Here is a 16,436-nt window from a genome sequence, read left to right on the forward strand (position 1 = left end):
AACAAACCCCCGACAAATTGTGTGAATTATATTTATTTCATGAGATGTTTGGTATTATGGATATTATCTGATTCATACATTTATATCAATTTGGATTAGATAATGAGCGACAGAGAGGATTTCATGCTCCAGTGAGAACTTAATGCCCTGAGGAAGGTGGAGGCAACCAAGCTGGATATATATTGGTTGTGCAAGTCCACCGAAACGCGCGTCGGCGAGTTGGATGGTTCATCAGTTAATTGGATGTGACATTTGATAAACGAATGACATTTGCAAAATCATTTGAAGGTGAACTATGTTTAATGGAGAGTGAGAATTGAATAGACGAAACACGTGTTGGCTGCATATTTATCTGATTATATTGACAGTTTTACATCTACTAACTGAAACTAACGGAGTACTGAAGAACGTATTGAGTTGTTTTTCTACACATCACGGAGTACCACCCAGTGGAATTGGGAGTTTCCATGAATAAACTCTAAAGGACTGGATACCATTATTGGACTGTTTTTGTGATAAAATTTGGATCTATGATATCATTACCTATGAGATTATATTAAGAAGGTTATATGTGATTGATTTATAAGTGTTTTTAATGAGTGCATCACAGTTGTTTCTGTATGTGTTTATTTTGTAAACCAGTTGGGGGATTTGGGGTGTTCCCTTGTGAGTGCACCATTTATACATATTACATATCATCCTTGAGAACCGGTTCTTCCCCCAATCTGCACCCTATTTGGATTAGTTTTCTAGTTCCTCATAAAAGTATTCATATAAGGGGGTTACAAGTTAAGAGGATCAGATAGTGATTGAGCATTTAGATACACCATTTTAATACTGTTAAGGGAGAAACACTAGGTTTTATACCTGAGAAAAATAAAAAATCCATGTAGCAAGTGTGGGCATTGCTGATACAGTTATTTTTTGTAACTAGGCGGACGTCCTGAGTTATGGGCCCAGAGGGGTGTGGAGTAGTGAAAGGTTTTTTTAAACCTTCGATCAAAAACCAGGAGCTACTCCTCACCAAAGTAAGCATCATCAGAAATAACAAATTCTTTGGCCAATGGAGCAGGTCACAGGCCTACCGGGGACAAGGCAGACGATCACTGGGTTTAGCTGGCCTGGGTGTGCATCTGACACATTTAATTATACATATTCCTGTGGAGAATGGATGCCCTACCAGCAGGAAATGAACTTCTGTGATATATGTGTATTAGTTATTAATTTCTGTTGTTTACAGATGCGGTTGTTGTCCATGCCACATTTTTTTGGCCTGTACTTGTTCTCAAAATTTAACACAGATATATTTGAACACAAAAATAATTCAGAATGCAATCCAAGTTAAAAGAACTCAGAACCATTGGAACACAGGATGATGGTGACAAAAGACTTGAAGGATTGCATCTGCTGGTTTACAGTGGTTTGACAGTTTTCTCTATTTTAATAATCCAATATTAATTATGAACCATGTTTCCTTTTTTAAAACTCTGTCACACACGGCAAAGCGCCACACTTGAAGCGGGAACATCAGCGCTCCTGTGTGTGGATGTCGCAGTAGGGACCGCCCAAGTCCTGGCTCAATGCCCCGGTGATGTTGAAGATCAACCTTCAGTATAAAGTTCTGCTGAAACTCACTGTGGGGACGTGAACTTGCACCGTGTGAATAGTAAGGTGCCGAGGAAGGTGGCTTAAGAAGCAATCTTTTCACACATTTGGTATAAAGAAGGGGTCTCGCTGCTCTTTGGATAGTCTGGTTATTTGCAAAACAATTTTTCTCAGTAAAGTTTTTTCGCACTAAGTGTAATGATAGGGCAGCGCTCCCTTGTGTGACGTAGCAGACTTGACTTCTGAGTAAACCTTTTAGCACAGACGGTACAGTTAAAGGGTTTTACCCCAGTGTGTATTCTCTGGTGTCGTATAAGATTTGTCTTTTGAGTAAAGCTTTTTTGACAAACAGTGCAGTGAAAGGGCCTTACCCCAGCGTGGATTCTTTGATGCCTTGTGAGACTTATTTTTTGAGTAAAGATTTTCTCACACACTGTGCAGCGGAAAGGGCTCACTCCAGTATGTTTTCTCAGGGCTGTATGTGTACTTTGATGCATTACAAGACGCTGCTGCTGGGTAAAGCTTTTCTCACAATCTGTGCGTTGAGAAGGCCTCTCTCCAGTGTGTGTTCTTAGGTGCTTTTGAAGATCTGACTTTGCATTGAGGCTCTTCTCACACTCAGTGTAGGGACAAGGCTTCTCTCCCGTAAGTGTTGTCTGGTGCTCTGCAAGATGTGCGCTTTGAGTAAAGCTCTTGGCACACACTGTGCAGTGAAATGGCGTGAGTCCTGCATGTTCCCTTTCGTGAGTTATAAGATTTGACATCTTGGTAAAACTCTTCTCACACTTTTTGCAGGGAAAACGCCTCCTCTCTGAGTGGATTTGTTGATGCTCCACAAGAAATCCCTTCTTGGTAAATGTCTCCTGACACCTAGCGCAGCTGAAGAGCTTCTCGTTTGTGTGGATTCTTTGGTGTTTTTGCAGTGAGCATATTTGGAAACATGTGCCATTCATCTTTCCAGCCTCTGACTGTGGCCCTGAAAAACAAAAAGTAAAATAAAAAAGTATATGAGAAATTTGGTAAACAAAATACAGTATGGTAATGCTACATACCTAAAGTCCCATTTCAGGAAACTAAGCTGTTGAGTGTTCCAATGAAGGAACATATTAAGCTTTCCTTTTGCAGATATTGTACAGATCTGGAATATAAAAAAAACTCACGTTTTCCTATAGGAAATCCAGTGCTAAGCAATAACCATTAAGTATGGTAGTTAGCTAATATTGCATCACATTGTGGTAAGTGTAAGGTTGCCTTGTAGTAAGTGCAATGCACCTGAGAGACGTACCCCACATCTGTCAGGGTATTTCCTGCCCAGATGTCTCAGTCTACATTATCAGCTCATTACAAACCGTCCATTACGACTCACATGCCAACATCCTCCTGTTAGAAAATCAGACATCACATTGTGTTGGCCTGTAAAGCCAATATGCTTCACGGTGTCCACGTGCATTGTAAAGCAAGCCACAAAGCCTCATATTATACATACAATATTTAATGCAAACTCAGCCAGCAGCAATGGGAATAACCAGAACATATTAGAAACAATGCAGCACAGGAATCAAGAGTGCACCCTTTTCTGCTGCAGGGCTGGCAGAAATCTACCAGGTACCTTGCTCTCTGTTTTGGCCAAGCCTGCATGTTAGGGCTTTTAAGGCCAGATGTTCAAAGCCCTTTTGTGGTTGCAAACCATGAGATTCACAGTGTCGCCGGGTCTGTGACCACAAAATGGATTTACGATGAAAAGTGGTTCTGAGTTCTTCGCAAAATCATTAAAGAGCTTTTAAGACCCTTTCCGAATTGTAAATAGGAGGGTGAGTGAAAGAAACACCATTCATATTGGGGAGTTGGAAAAGATTGATGGTTTGACACTACAATTGTGGACGAAAACCATCAGTTACCAGTTCTTAAGCTTGGGTGGTAACTGATTCGCAAAAGGGAAGCTATTTGGGAATCATGTCTGCAGCCTCGGTGGTTCATAGGTCGCAGGCAATTGAGTCTACAGAGACAAAACTTTTTTTTTCAACAGTATCTATCCCTTTAATAAATATAACCTATTTTTTTTTAAAGAAAAAAATTTCCCTGTTTCTACAGTGGGCAAGCATATGCCCAATGTAAGGAAATGCCTCCTTGGCATGGTTACCCCCTAACTTTTTGCCTTTGCTGATGCTAAGTTTTGATTGAAAGTGTGCTATGACCCTGCTAACCAGGCCCCAGAACCAGTGTTCTTTCCCTAAACTGTACCTTTGCTTCCACAATTGGCACAGCCCTGGCACTCAGATAAATCCCTTGTAACTGGTACCCCTGGTACCAAGGGCCATGATGCCAGGGAAGGTCTCTAAGGGCTGCAGCATGTCTTATGTCACCCTGGGGACCCCTCACTCAGCACATACACACTGCCTCACAGCTTGTGTGTGCTGGTGGGGAGAAAATGACTAAGTTGACATGGCACTCCCCTCAGAGTGCCATGCCAACCTCACACTGCCTATGGCATAGGTAAGTCACCCCTCTAGCAGGCCTTACAGGTCAAAGGCAGGGTGCACTATACCACAGGTGAGGGCATATGTGCATGACCACTATGCCCCTACAGTGTCTAAGCAAAAGTTTAGACATTGTAAGTGCAGGGTAGCCATAAGAGTATATGGTCTGGGAGTTTGTCAAACACGAACTCCACAGTTCCATAATGGCTACACTGAAATCTGGGAAGTTTGGTATCAAACTTCTCAGCACAATAAATGCACACTGATGCCAGTGTGCAATTTACTGTAACATACACCCCGAGGGCATCTTAGAGATGCCCCCTGAATACCAACCTGCCACAACCAGACAAGTTGCTGGCCACATGGGGAGAGTGCCTTTGTCACTCTGTGGCCAGGAACAAAGCCTGCACTGGGTGGAGGTGCTTCACACCTCCCCCTGCAGGAACTGTAACACCTGGCGGTGAGCCCTAAAGGCTCACCTCCTTTGTTACAGCGCCCCAGGGCATCCCAGCTAGTGGAAATGCCCACCCCTCTGGTGACTGCTCCCACTTTTGGCGGCAAGGCTGGAGGAGATAATTAGAAAAACAAGGAGGAGTCACCCACCAGTCAGGACAGCCCCTAAGGTGCCCTGAGCTGAGGTGACCCCTGCATTTAGAAATCCTCCATCTTAGTTTTGGAGGGTTCCCCCAATAGGACTAGGGATGTTCCCCCCTCCCCACAGGAAGGAGGCATAAAGAAGGTGTAGCCACCCTCCAGGACAGTAGCCATTGGCTACTGCCCTCCCAGACCTAAACACACCCCTAAATCTAGTATTTAGGGGCACCCCAGAACCCAGGAAATCAGATTCCTTCAAACTGAACTAAGAAGAAGGACTGCTGACCTGAAAGCCCTGCAGAGATGACGGAAGACGACAACTACTTTGGCCCCAGCCCTACTGGCCTGTCTCCTGACTCAAAAACCTGCAACAGCGACGCATCCAACAGGGACCAGCGACCTCTGAAGCCTCAGAGGACTGCCCTGAACCCAAGGACTAAGAAACTCCCATGAGCAGCGGCTCTGCTCAACACGCAGCAACAATATTGCAACTTTTCTGCAACTTTCAAAGACCTCACTCTTCTCGCCGGAAGCGTGAGACTTCACACTCTGCACCTGACGCCCCCGGCTCGAGATCCAGAGAACCAACACCACAGGGAGGACTCCCCGGCAACTGCGAGCCCGTGAGTAGCCTGAGATGACCCCTCTGAACCCCCACAGTGAAGCCTGCAGAGAGAATCCAGAGGCTCCCTCTGACCGCTACTGCCTGTAACAAGGGACTCGACGCCTGGACCAAGCACTGCACTCGCAGCCCCCAGGACCTGAAGGAACCAAACCTCAGTGCAAGAGGGACCCTCTGCCCAGCCCAGGTGGTGGCTGTCCCAAGAAGCGCCCCCCCCCCCCCACCTGTGCCTGCCTGCACCGCTAGAGTGACCCCCCGGGTCCCTCCATTGTTTCCTATCTAAAACCCGATGCCTGCTTTGCGCACTGCACACGACCGCCCCTGTGCCGCGGAGGGTGTGTTTTGTGGACCTACTTGGGTCCCCCCCCAGTGCTCTACAAAACCCACTGGTCTGCCCCCCGAGGACACGGGTACTTACCTGCTGGCAGACTGGAACCGGAGAACCCCTGTTCTCCATAGGCACCTATGTGTTTTGGGCACCTCTTTGACCTCTGCACCTGACCATCCCTGAGCTGCTGGTGCAGTAACTTTTGGGTTGCCTTGAATCCCCAGCGGTGGGCTGCCTATGCCCAAGAACTGAGACCTGTAAGTATTTTACTTTCCTCACAATCTAACCATTACTGTATCGACCTGCGTCTGCCCCTTCTGTCTTTGAGAGGGTTCATATACAGCCTCATGGTGATGATACGTGTTTACTGCACATGTAGTTCTGCATCAGGGTGTGCTGGGTAATGTAGTTTTGCAGTGCTCCATTCTCATGTTTACGACTTTTTTTGTTGCTATCAATCATGTATGTCTTTTCTAATTATTTCACTTTGTTACAGTTACAAATAGTTTACTTACTGTGGCTTGTATTTTTACTATTTGATGAAATTAAGCTGGTTTGCAGCTAAGACACAAACCTTCATGTTCATGTCTACCAGTGGGCCACCTTAGAGAGTGCAGCATTTTTTTTGCTCCTTTTTCTTTAAAACAGTATCTGTAGTCCAAAAGGGTTCATGTGTTGCTCGCTCATCGCACAATAATCCTCACAGCGCTTAGAGTGTTCCCCAGCCTCCCGCTCGCCAGCACACTGCCTCTTCAGCTCTAATTGCTGTTGGAGCGAGCAAATTAGTTTCCATGTCACCAAAGGTCAGTTTTCTGGGGACAAGCTTAACAAGAACATCTCAAAGCGCATCACTATGCTGAACTCCTTGGATAAAGTCCAGCTATTACTCAAAAATGCTTTTGGCCAACGTGTTTTATCTAGGACGGACAGAAACGGGCTGGTATCCAAGTTGCAGCCAGTATGACACACAGTCCCAAATCTAAAACATGAGGCCATTGCCGGTATCAGCTCAACAGATCCATCTTCTACCATCCAAGGAAGGAGGCTATACCAGAGCAAACATTGCCAGTGTTAAGTGTAAGATCAGTACCTCAAAGATTAAGGAGTAAAACTGCAATGTTTTATCAAAGATGATTTCGATTGTGCACAGATTCTTTATACAGTCTTTGGGGCCACATAATTTTAAAACGATCCAGTTCAGACTTATTTTCCTTACTCTATACATTTTTCTCAGAAACTCACTTAATATCACAGGAAATAAAAGAAGCACTGACAGAGGGTGCTATAGAACAAAGTTTACCATCAGTTAGGTTTCTTGATCACTTATCAGTGAAAAAATAAAAACAAGAAACTAAGACCAGTGATCAATCTGCAAAAATTCAGCCAAGACCTTTTCACAAGTGAAACAATTCATCACCTCTGGGAGTGTCTCTAACCTTGCGACTGAATAGAGCATCTAGATTTGAAAGTTGCTTGCCTATGTGTACCAATTCATCCACTGCATCGGAAGTTCCTTCGGTTTCAAAGGGAAAACAAATTCTCCCTTTCGGTCTTTCCTCAGTACCTATGTGTCTTTGCAAGTTTTTAAGGCCTGTCATATATCATGTAAGATTTTAGGGATTCTGCCTACGCAGCTATCTAGATGGCATTCTTATCACATGGCAAGAACGTTCAACGACATCATTTTAAGGCCACAATTTAATTTTCATTAAGTTTAGGTTCCATCATAAAACAACCAAGATTTTTGCTTATTCCATTTTAACCCATAGATTTCCTGGGTTTCTAGTGAACTAAACAAAAAGTAACATTCAACGCCCTGTTTCGAAATTAGTAACTATCAGGAACGAACTTTCACACTTATTAGTTAGTTTTTCAAGTTTCTATGCCATTTAGCACGCATAGTCAGCATTCTTGCCTAAAACATCCAAGACGTCTTTCCAGGCCCTCTTCATTATTGAGACTCAAAATTCGACATCTGAGAAAAGTTACGCTTCTAAGATGTCATTTCTTTAGACCACAAAGCTCAAGAAGAAGCAAACCGATGGTTGGACCATCGTCATTCCTGGAACAGAAGATTGATTTTCAATTCTAACACAGATCTTCTGTTAGATTCTGACGCAAGTTTGTCAGGATGGAGGGGGGGGGAGGTCATTTGGCCAATTATCGAATGGTAGTGCATATTCTCAAAAGGGGACCTCTATACATATAGATTTAGAGCTCCTTCCAGGTTCTTTCGTGGCCAGATTGGTCGGAAAAAAAAGAAACGCCTTTGTACAATACTCCTCAAGATGGACAATTTTGCAGACCTCAAGGTTATCGGTTCCAACAGCATGGTAAAGCTAGCAAAACAATTCTAGAAATATAATCTCCATCATCGCATCTCTGTGACAGCAGTATGTCTCCAGGCCATCTGAATTTAGTGGGGGATTGGTGTTCCTGTCATTGGGGGATTACAGTCATGTGAAACTCTATGTCCTGGTATTTCCGTATATCTACTTAATTTGAAGTCCACTAACAACAGATCTTTTCCGTACGCATTCAATGAACAACTTCCCGATTGTACAATCAGAGACTGCATTTCTTCAACTTTTGAACAAATATCGCCCCTAAGGGTTTCCTCCATTCCTAATGATCTTCGGTTGTCGATCTTACTAATCTTCTCCACCTCCAGTGAGTGAGTGTCACAAACTCATTGTCACAAGCAAACTCCAGCTAATGGCTTGGAGAATTTCAGTAATCCCTGATCTGTCAGAGAGCTTTCATCCTGGGCTCCAGGGACTTCAAAATGTTACTTATCCTGTAGCTACTTGTTCGTAGCGTGTGGTGCTGTACATTCACATGATCTGGATACTCCTGCCTTCTAGTGTTGGGCTGAGATGTAGGCAATTTGTTTTTCTTCAAAAAAGTCTGAGGATTGAGTCACAAGACCCATGGTACACAATGCACCAGGACACCACTAACACCTCAAATTGCTCAGCAGTCAAGTACTGTAGTGTCGAACAAAGTGTGCTGATCATTCTAAAGGGACAGAGTGAAGTAGGAAACATCTACGGTTGCTGGCTTCTGAGGAGGTGGGTGGGGGCCGGTGAATCTACAGGGCTAGAATGCTCACACAGGGTTGATTAGTGAAGATTAGGTTATGTTATGTGTATTTATAGAGTGGAAGGAAGATTATCCTGCCACTAATAACAGGATTTGCATGGACCAAGTCTGGGCTGAGGCTAATCAAAGAGCCTGTCTTCAGTTTCTTGTGGAATTCAGGAACTGTGGTGGCACCGTAGATGTGCAGAGGCAGGTCGGCTTCGGGAGTGAGGTAGGAGAAGGCCAGGGTCCGATTGGCAGACGAGCAGTCAGGCATTGGGTGATGGACCGGTGCCTCACGGTCATGTATGGGCCAGTTTTTCAGGACCTCTGTAAAACAGCCCACAGAGACTTTCTGTCTTTCACAATCCCCACCAGACCACTGTAGTGGGACACCAGCATAATGGACACTTTCCTGCCATGCTGTCAAACTTGGCTGGGGACCCAGTGTTTCTCTGACCCTCACGGCATTTTCACCCCATACCCCGTCTCATGTGGTTGGCCTGATCCAGAATCAGTGACATCCTTCACTGGGCTGTCTCTTTCAGACCATGTTGTGCATGGAGAGGGTGGGAGGATGCAGGGGTCTCGCATGAGGGGTATTCTCACCTAAGCTCCCCTGGTGCATCAGTCCTGTGCTTTCCTTGACCACTCCCCTGCCAGGTCATCACCCTGAGGCTACTGAGGGCTGGGAAGGGTGCAAGTACATGAAGGGGCATCATTAGGGGTCAGGTGGCGTCTCCTCGGGCCCAGTGTCTTTAAGGCCTTTGTAGAGGGATTGGGGGGGTGTTTGCATAGAACAAGCTGCTATGCCACCTTTTCCTGAGAAAAATACATAGGAAGAAGTGTTATGGTCACAGATACTGATGCTGGAACTAGAGAAGTAAGTTTGAGTTCCTGGGTGAGCTCGACATCTTGTGATTCTGGGAAAAATCACTTAATCTCCCTACGTAAACAAATTAATTTGATCTTGTGTAATGTAACTGGTGTTCGTGTAAATTGCTCTAATGCCTTCAGGCTTAGTTCACACTATATAAAAAAATAATAATAACAATAAGGGAATGTGGGCCACTTTTTGTGGGAGTGCCTGGGCCTAATTGTGATCCCAATCCGACCGTGGAGAAGGCACTACACCCAGATCTGGTCCTGTGTATAAAGGGCATGTGTTCAAGTAGGATTCTGGCTTAGTGGGGTGTCTGGTAGGTTTGTGGAAGCTAAAGTGACTGTAGAAAAAAAAGGGGGAGGGGACGATGTGGGGGGCACTGTAGATGTGCATGAGGAGTTTGAAGAGTGCCCGTTTATGGATGGGGAGCCCATGGAGATCTTTGAGGTGCAGGGTGATGTGGGTGCAGGGGGTAGTCTGAAAGTGAGTTTGGAAGATGAGTTGTCAATGATCTAAAGTCTTCTGATAAGTTGTAGGTTGAATCCTACAAAGAGGGCATTGCAGTTGTGCAGCTTGCTGGCGACAAGGGCCTGGGTGATGGTTCTGCAATTGACAAGAAACCACCTGAAAATCTTTTTGAGCTTCTTCAGTGTTTTGAAGTAATAGGTGGAGACTATGTTCACTTGGGTGGTCACAGCAAGCTGGCTGTTGACTACTATGACAAGGTTCTTCACAGGGTTGGTTGAGTCACATGTGGGTCGGAGTTCAGCTGGCCACCAGGTGGAGTCCCACAGTGACGTGTTTTTGCTGAATATAACTAGTTCTGTTTTGTCAATGTTGAGTTTGAGGCACTTGGTTTTCATCCACCTCGCAACATCGGACATGCAGGTGGTAAAGTTTGTCTGGGTGTTCAGTGTTTTGTCAGAAAGAGAGAGGAAAGGGCAGGGTGTTATCTGCATATGATATAATGTTAATGCTGTGTGCACGAAAGACACTGGTGAGTGGGGCCATGTAGGTGATGAACAATGTAGGGCTTAGCGAGGTTCCTTGTGGTACTCCGCAGAAGAGGTTGGTGGTGGCTGACTTGGAAGGGGCCAATCTGATTGACTTTATTCAGCATGTAAGGAAGGAGCAGTTCCTGCGGAGCGCAGGTCCTTGAATGCCGGCTTCCTTTGGGCGTTGAATGAGTATGAGGTGGGAGGCAGTGCCAACAGCAGTGGATAGATCCAGGAGGATGAGGGCAGCAGTGTCTTCTCTAGCCATGATCAGTCGGATGTCGTCAATGGCAGCAATGAGGGTTGTCTCAGTACTGTGGCTGGTTCTGAATCTGGATCGAGTGGTGTTGCGGAGAAAGTTGTTGTTGAGGTAGGAAGCTAGACGTTTGTTCATAATCTTCTCCATGACTTTCACCGGAAAGTGTAGCAGGGAGATGAGTAGGTAGTTGGCTAGCTTTTTTGGGTCTGCAGAGGGTTTCTGGAGGAGGTTGAGAACCGTGACATGTTTCTAGGCATCCAGGAAAGTGGATGTGTTGATTGAATTATTCATGATCAGAGTGAGGGAAGTCTGGTCCTGGCAGCCTTGGTGGTCTTGAGTGGAGCCAGGGTGTGTGTGCAGGAGATGATCCTGAAGTTGAAGTTGGAGGTGGCTCTGGGGAGGTTGTTGATGTGTTGCAGTCAGTGGTGTGGGAGCTCCAAGTCCAGGCTTCTTCAGAGATGTGTTGCAGTCGGTGGTGTGGGAGCTCCAAGGACGAGGGACCTTCAGGGATCTTATTCCAATCACACTGTGAATTTTTGGCAATAGCATTCCTGCAGTAATGAGGGGCATGTATGTTGAAGCGGACGAGGGTGAAATTGGACCAGGTGATAGGGGTGGGCTTGTCCACAGTGATTTCATTGAAGCTGGTGAAGATGGGGTCCATTAAGTGTCCGGCGGCGTGGGTGTGGCCTTCCACTTGCAGAGTTTGACTGAAGCTTATCAAGTCCTCTAGGAGACTGCTAGTGTTGGGGTCAGTGAGATCCTCCATGTAGTATTTGAGTCAACCTGGAGGAAGAAGTGTAGGAAAGTACCATCTTGCCTGGCATGTTACTTATATGTCAGTTTGTTTTTGCCTGTCTCACTGGGATCCTGCTAGCCAGGACCCCAGTGCTCATAGTCTGTGGCCTGAATGTGTGTCCTTGTGTAGTGGCTAACTGTGTTACTGAGGCTCTGCTAATCAGAACCTCAGTGCTTATGCTCTCTCTGCCTTTAAAATTGTCACTGCAGGCTAGTGACCATTTTCACCAATTCTAATTGGCACACTGTAACACCTTATTATTCCCTAGTATATGGTACCTAGGTACCCAGGGTATTGGGGTTCCAGGAGATCCCTATGGGCTGCAGCATTTCTTTTGCCACCCATCGGGAGCTCAGACAAATCTTACACAGGACTGCCATTGCAGCCTGAGTGAAATAACGTCCACGTTATTTCACAGCCATTTTACACTGCACTTAAGTAACTTATAAGTAACCTATATGTCTAACCCTCACTTGGTGAAGGTTAGGTGCAAAGTTACTAAGTGTGAGGGCACCCTGGCACTAGCCAAGGTGCCCCCACATAGTTCAGGGCAATTTCCCCAGACTTTGTGAGTTCGGGGCCACCTTAACACGTGGTCACTACATATAAGTCAATACCTATATGTAGCTCCACAATGGTAACTCCGTATATGGCCATGTAACATGTCTAAGATCATGGAATTGTCCCCACATGCCAAATCTGTTATTGGGCTGCCAATCCCATGCATCCCCGGGGCTCTAGCATGGACCACGGGTACTGCCAAACCAGCCTTCTGGGGTTTTCACTGCAGCTACCGCTGCTGTCAACCCACAGACAGGCTTCTGCCCTCCTGGGGTCTGGGCAGCCCAGTCCCAGGGAGGCAGAACAAAGGATTTCCTCTGAGAGAGGGTGTTACACCCTCTCCCTTTGGAAATAGGTGTTAAGGGCCTGAGAGGAGTAGCCTCTCCAGGCCTCTGGGAATGCTTTGAAGGGCACAGAAGGTGCCCTCCTTGCATAAACCAGTCTACACTGGTTCAGGGAACCCTCAGCCCTGCTCTGGCGCGAAACTGGACAAAGGAAAGGGGAGTGACCACTCCCCTGTCCATCACCACCCCAGGGGTGGTGCCCAGAGCTCCTCCAGTGTGTCCCAGACCTCTGCCATCTTGAATCCAGAGGTGTGAGGGAACAATGGAGGCCTCTGAGTGGCCAGTGCCAGCAGGTGACGTCAGAGACCCCTCATGATTGGTGCTTACCTGACTAGGTGGCCAATCCTCCTCTGAGGGCTATTTAGGGTCTCTCCTGTGGGCTTTTCCGCAGATAACGACGTGCAAGAATTCACCAGAGTTCCTCTGCATCTCCTTCGTCGACTTCTGCCAAGGATCGACCGCTGACTGCTCCAGGATGCCTGTAAAACCGCAACAAAGTAGCAAGAAGACTACCAGCGACATTGTAGCACCTAATCCTGACTGCTTTCTCGACTGTTTCCTGGTGGTGCATGCTCTGAGGGCTGTCTGCCTTCACCCTGCACTGGAAGCCAAGAAGAAATCTCCTGTGGGTTGACGGCGTCTTCCCCCTGCTAATGCAGGCACCAAACTTCAGCTTCACCGGTCCTCTGGGTCCCCTCTCATCGTGACGAGCGTGGTCCCTGGAACACAGGTGCTGGATCCAAGTGACCCCGATAGTCCAGTGGTCCATGTGTCCAAATTTGGAGGTGGTAAGTCCTTGCATCCCCTCACCAGACAGTAATCCTGTGTACTGCAAGAACTGCAGCTGCTAGGGCTTCTGTGCACTTTTGGAAGGAATCCCTCGTGCACAGCACAGCCCAGGTCCCCAGCACTCCGTCCTGCATTTCTCAACTCGCTGAGTTGACCACTGGCTTCGTGGGACCCTCCTTTGTAGCGTTGAGACGACAGCCGTGCTCAGTTTTCTTGAACCTGTGTTCAAGTACTTCTGCGGGTGCTGCCTTCTTGTGCGTGGGCTCTGTGTGTTGCTAAGGGCCCCCTCTGTCTCCTCATCCAAGTGGCGACCTCTTGGGCCCAGGCAGCACCCTTTTTCTTCAACTGCGACCTTTGCAGCTAGCAAGGCTTGTTTGCGGTCTTTCTCCAAAGAAACAACTCTGCATCCTGCAGCACGCTGTGGGACATCTTCTGTGCAAAGGAGAAGTTCCTGGCACCTTCCGTTGTTACAGAATCTTCAGCTTCTTGCACCCGGAGGCAGCCATTTTGCACCTTCATCCAGGATTCAGTGGGCTCCTGCCCCCCCGGACACTTTTGTGACTCTTGGACTTGGTCCCCTTTCTTTACAGGTCCTCAGGTCCAGGAATCCGTCTTCAGTGCTTTGCAGTCTGTTGTGGTCTTTGCAGAATCTCCTATCACAACTTTAGTGTGTTTCTGGGGAAGTAGGGTCACTTTACTCCTACTTTTCAGGGTCATGGGGTGGGGTATCTTGGACACCCTTAGTGTTTTCTTACACTCACAGCTACCCTCTACACACTACACTAGGCCAGGGGTCCCTAAGTGGTTCGTATTCCACTTTCTTAGTATATGGTTTGTGTTGCCCCTAGGCCTATTGCATCCTATTGTATTCTATAGTGTTTGCACTACTTTTCTAACTGTTTTTGGTTTGTGTGTATATTGTGTGTATTTTACTTACCTCCTAAGGGAGTATATCCTCTGAGATACTTTAGGCACATTGTCACTAAATGAAAATGTCACTTACCCAGTGTACATCTGTTCGTGGCATTAGTCGCTGCAGATTCACATGTTTGGCACAGTCTGCTGCCTGGTGTTGGGCTCGGAGTATTACAAGTTGTTTTTCTTCGAAGAAGTCTTTTTGGTCACGGGACCGAAGGACTCCTCCCTCTTTGGCTCCATTGCGCATGGGCGTCGACTCCATCTTAGATTGTTTTCCCCGCAGAGGGTGAGGATGGAGTTGTTTGGTATAAATAGTGCCCATGCAATGGAGTGAATATGTATGTATGATAAGAGTTTCTAATAATTATTTACAAATGTTCAGATGTTTAAGGTTTATGATCTACTTCTAAACGGCTACAGGCTTCCCGGGGAGGTGGGAGGGTACATGTGAATCTGCAGCGACTAATGCCACGAACAGATGTACACTGGGTAAGTGACATTTTCAGTTCGATGGCATATGTTGCTGCAGATACACATGTTTGGCATAGACTATAAAGCAGTTACCTCCCCTAAAAGCGGTGGTTTAGCCTGTAGGAGTTGAAGTAGTTTGGAATAATGTTCTTAGTACAGCTTGGCCCACTGTAGCTTGTTGTGCATTTAGTACGTCTACACAGTAGTGTTTAGTAAACGTATGAGGCGTAGACCAGGTTGCAGCCTTACATATTTCGCTCATAGGAATGTTTCCTAGAAAGGCCATTGTAGCACCTTTCTTTCTGGTTGAGTGTGCCTTTGGTGTAATAGGCAATTTTCTTTTGGCTTTAAGATAGCATGTTTGGATGCATCTGACTATCCATCTAGCAATGCCTTGTTTAGAGATTGGATTTCCTATGTGTGGTTTTTGAAAAGCTATGAACAGTTGTTTTGTTTTCCTGATTAGCTTTGTTCTGTCAATGTAATACATTAGTGCTCTTTTGATGTCTAATGTATGTAGTGCCCTTTCAGCCACAGAATTTGGTTGTGGGAAGAACACTGGCAATTCTACTGTTTGATTTAAATGGAATGGTGAGATTACTTTTGGCAGAAATTTTGGATTTGTTCTTAGAACTATTTTATTGTTGTGTATTTGAATAAATGGTTCTTGTATGGTAAATGCCTGTATTTCACTTACTCTTCTGAGGGATGTGATTGCAATGAGAAATGCGACCTTCCAGGTTAGATATTGCATTTCACAGGAATGCATGGGTTCGAAAGGGGGACCCATGAGTCTTGTTAAGACGATGTTAAGATTCCATGAAGGAACTGGTGGTGTTCTTGGTGGTATAATTCTTTTTAGCCCTTCCATGAATGCTTTAATAACTGGTATTCTAAATAGAGACGATGAATGAGTAGTTTGTAGGTAAGCAGATATAGCTGCGAGGTGTATTTTTATAGATGAAAAAGCGAGATTTGCTTTTTGCAAATGTAGTAAGTATCCTACTATGTCTTTAGTAGAGGCATGTACTGGTTGTATTTGATTGGCATGGCAGTAGTAAACAAATCTTTTCCACTTAGATGCATAGCAGTGTCTAGTGGAAGGTTTTCTAGCTTGTTTTATGACCTCCATGCATTCTGGTGTGAGGTCCAAGTGTCCGAATTCTAGGATTTCAGGAGCCAAATTGCCAGATTCAATGATGCTGGGTTTGGATGTCTGATCTGTTGTTTGTGTTGTGTTAACAGATCTGGCCTGTTGGGTAGTTTGACATGCGGTACTAGTGAAAGGTCTAGTAGAGTTGTATACCAAGGTTGTCTTGCCCATGTGGGTGCTATCAGTATGAGTTTGAGTTGGTTTTGACTTAACTTGTTTACTAGATATGGAAGGAGAGGGAGAGGGGGAAAAGCGTACGCAAATATCCCTGACCAATTCATCCATAGAGCATTGCCTTGTGATTCGCGGTGTGGGTACCTGGATGCGAAGTTTTGGCATTTTGAGTTTTCTCTTGTTGCGAACAAATCTATCTGGGGTGTTCCCCAAATTTGAAAGTACTTGTTCAGAACTTGGGGGTGAATTTCCCATTCGTGGACTTGTTGGTGGTCTCGCGAAAGGTTGTCTGCTAGTTGGTTTTGTATTCCTGGAATAAATTGTGCTATTAGGCGAATGTTGTTGTGAATCGCCCACTGCCAAATTTTTTGTGTTAGGAGGCA

At 45.9% G+C, this 16,436-nt stretch overlaps 1 protein-coding gene across 4 annotated transcripts in view; it reads right to left on the reverse strand.

Moving 5' to 3' along the window:
• Positions 1–1,408: 1,408 nt before the first annotated feature.
• Positions 1,409–16,436, reverse strand: part of LOC138248920 (gastrula zinc finger protein XlCGF57.1-like) — a 197,875-nt gene continuing 182,847 nt past the window's right edge. For all 4 annotated transcript variants that reach the window (XM_069202927.1, XM_069202928.1, XM_069202931.1 and 1 more), the window contains one exon: positions 1,409–2,581. In XM_069202927.1, the coding sequence (XP_069059028.1) occupies positions 1,776–2,581 (806 nt within the window). In that variant the 3' untranslated portion in view covers positions 1,409–1,775. The remainder of the gene's footprint in view (positions 2,582–16,436) is intronic.

The sequence above is a fragment of the Pleurodeles waltl genome, chromosome 8 (genome assembly GCF_031143425.1).
Source record: "Pleurodeles waltl isolate 20211129_DDA chromosome 8, aPleWal1.hap1.20221129, whole genome shotgun sequence".
Classification (NCBI taxonomy): domain Eukaryota; kingdom Metazoa; phylum Chordata; class Amphibia; order Caudata; family Salamandridae; genus Pleurodeles; species Pleurodeles waltl.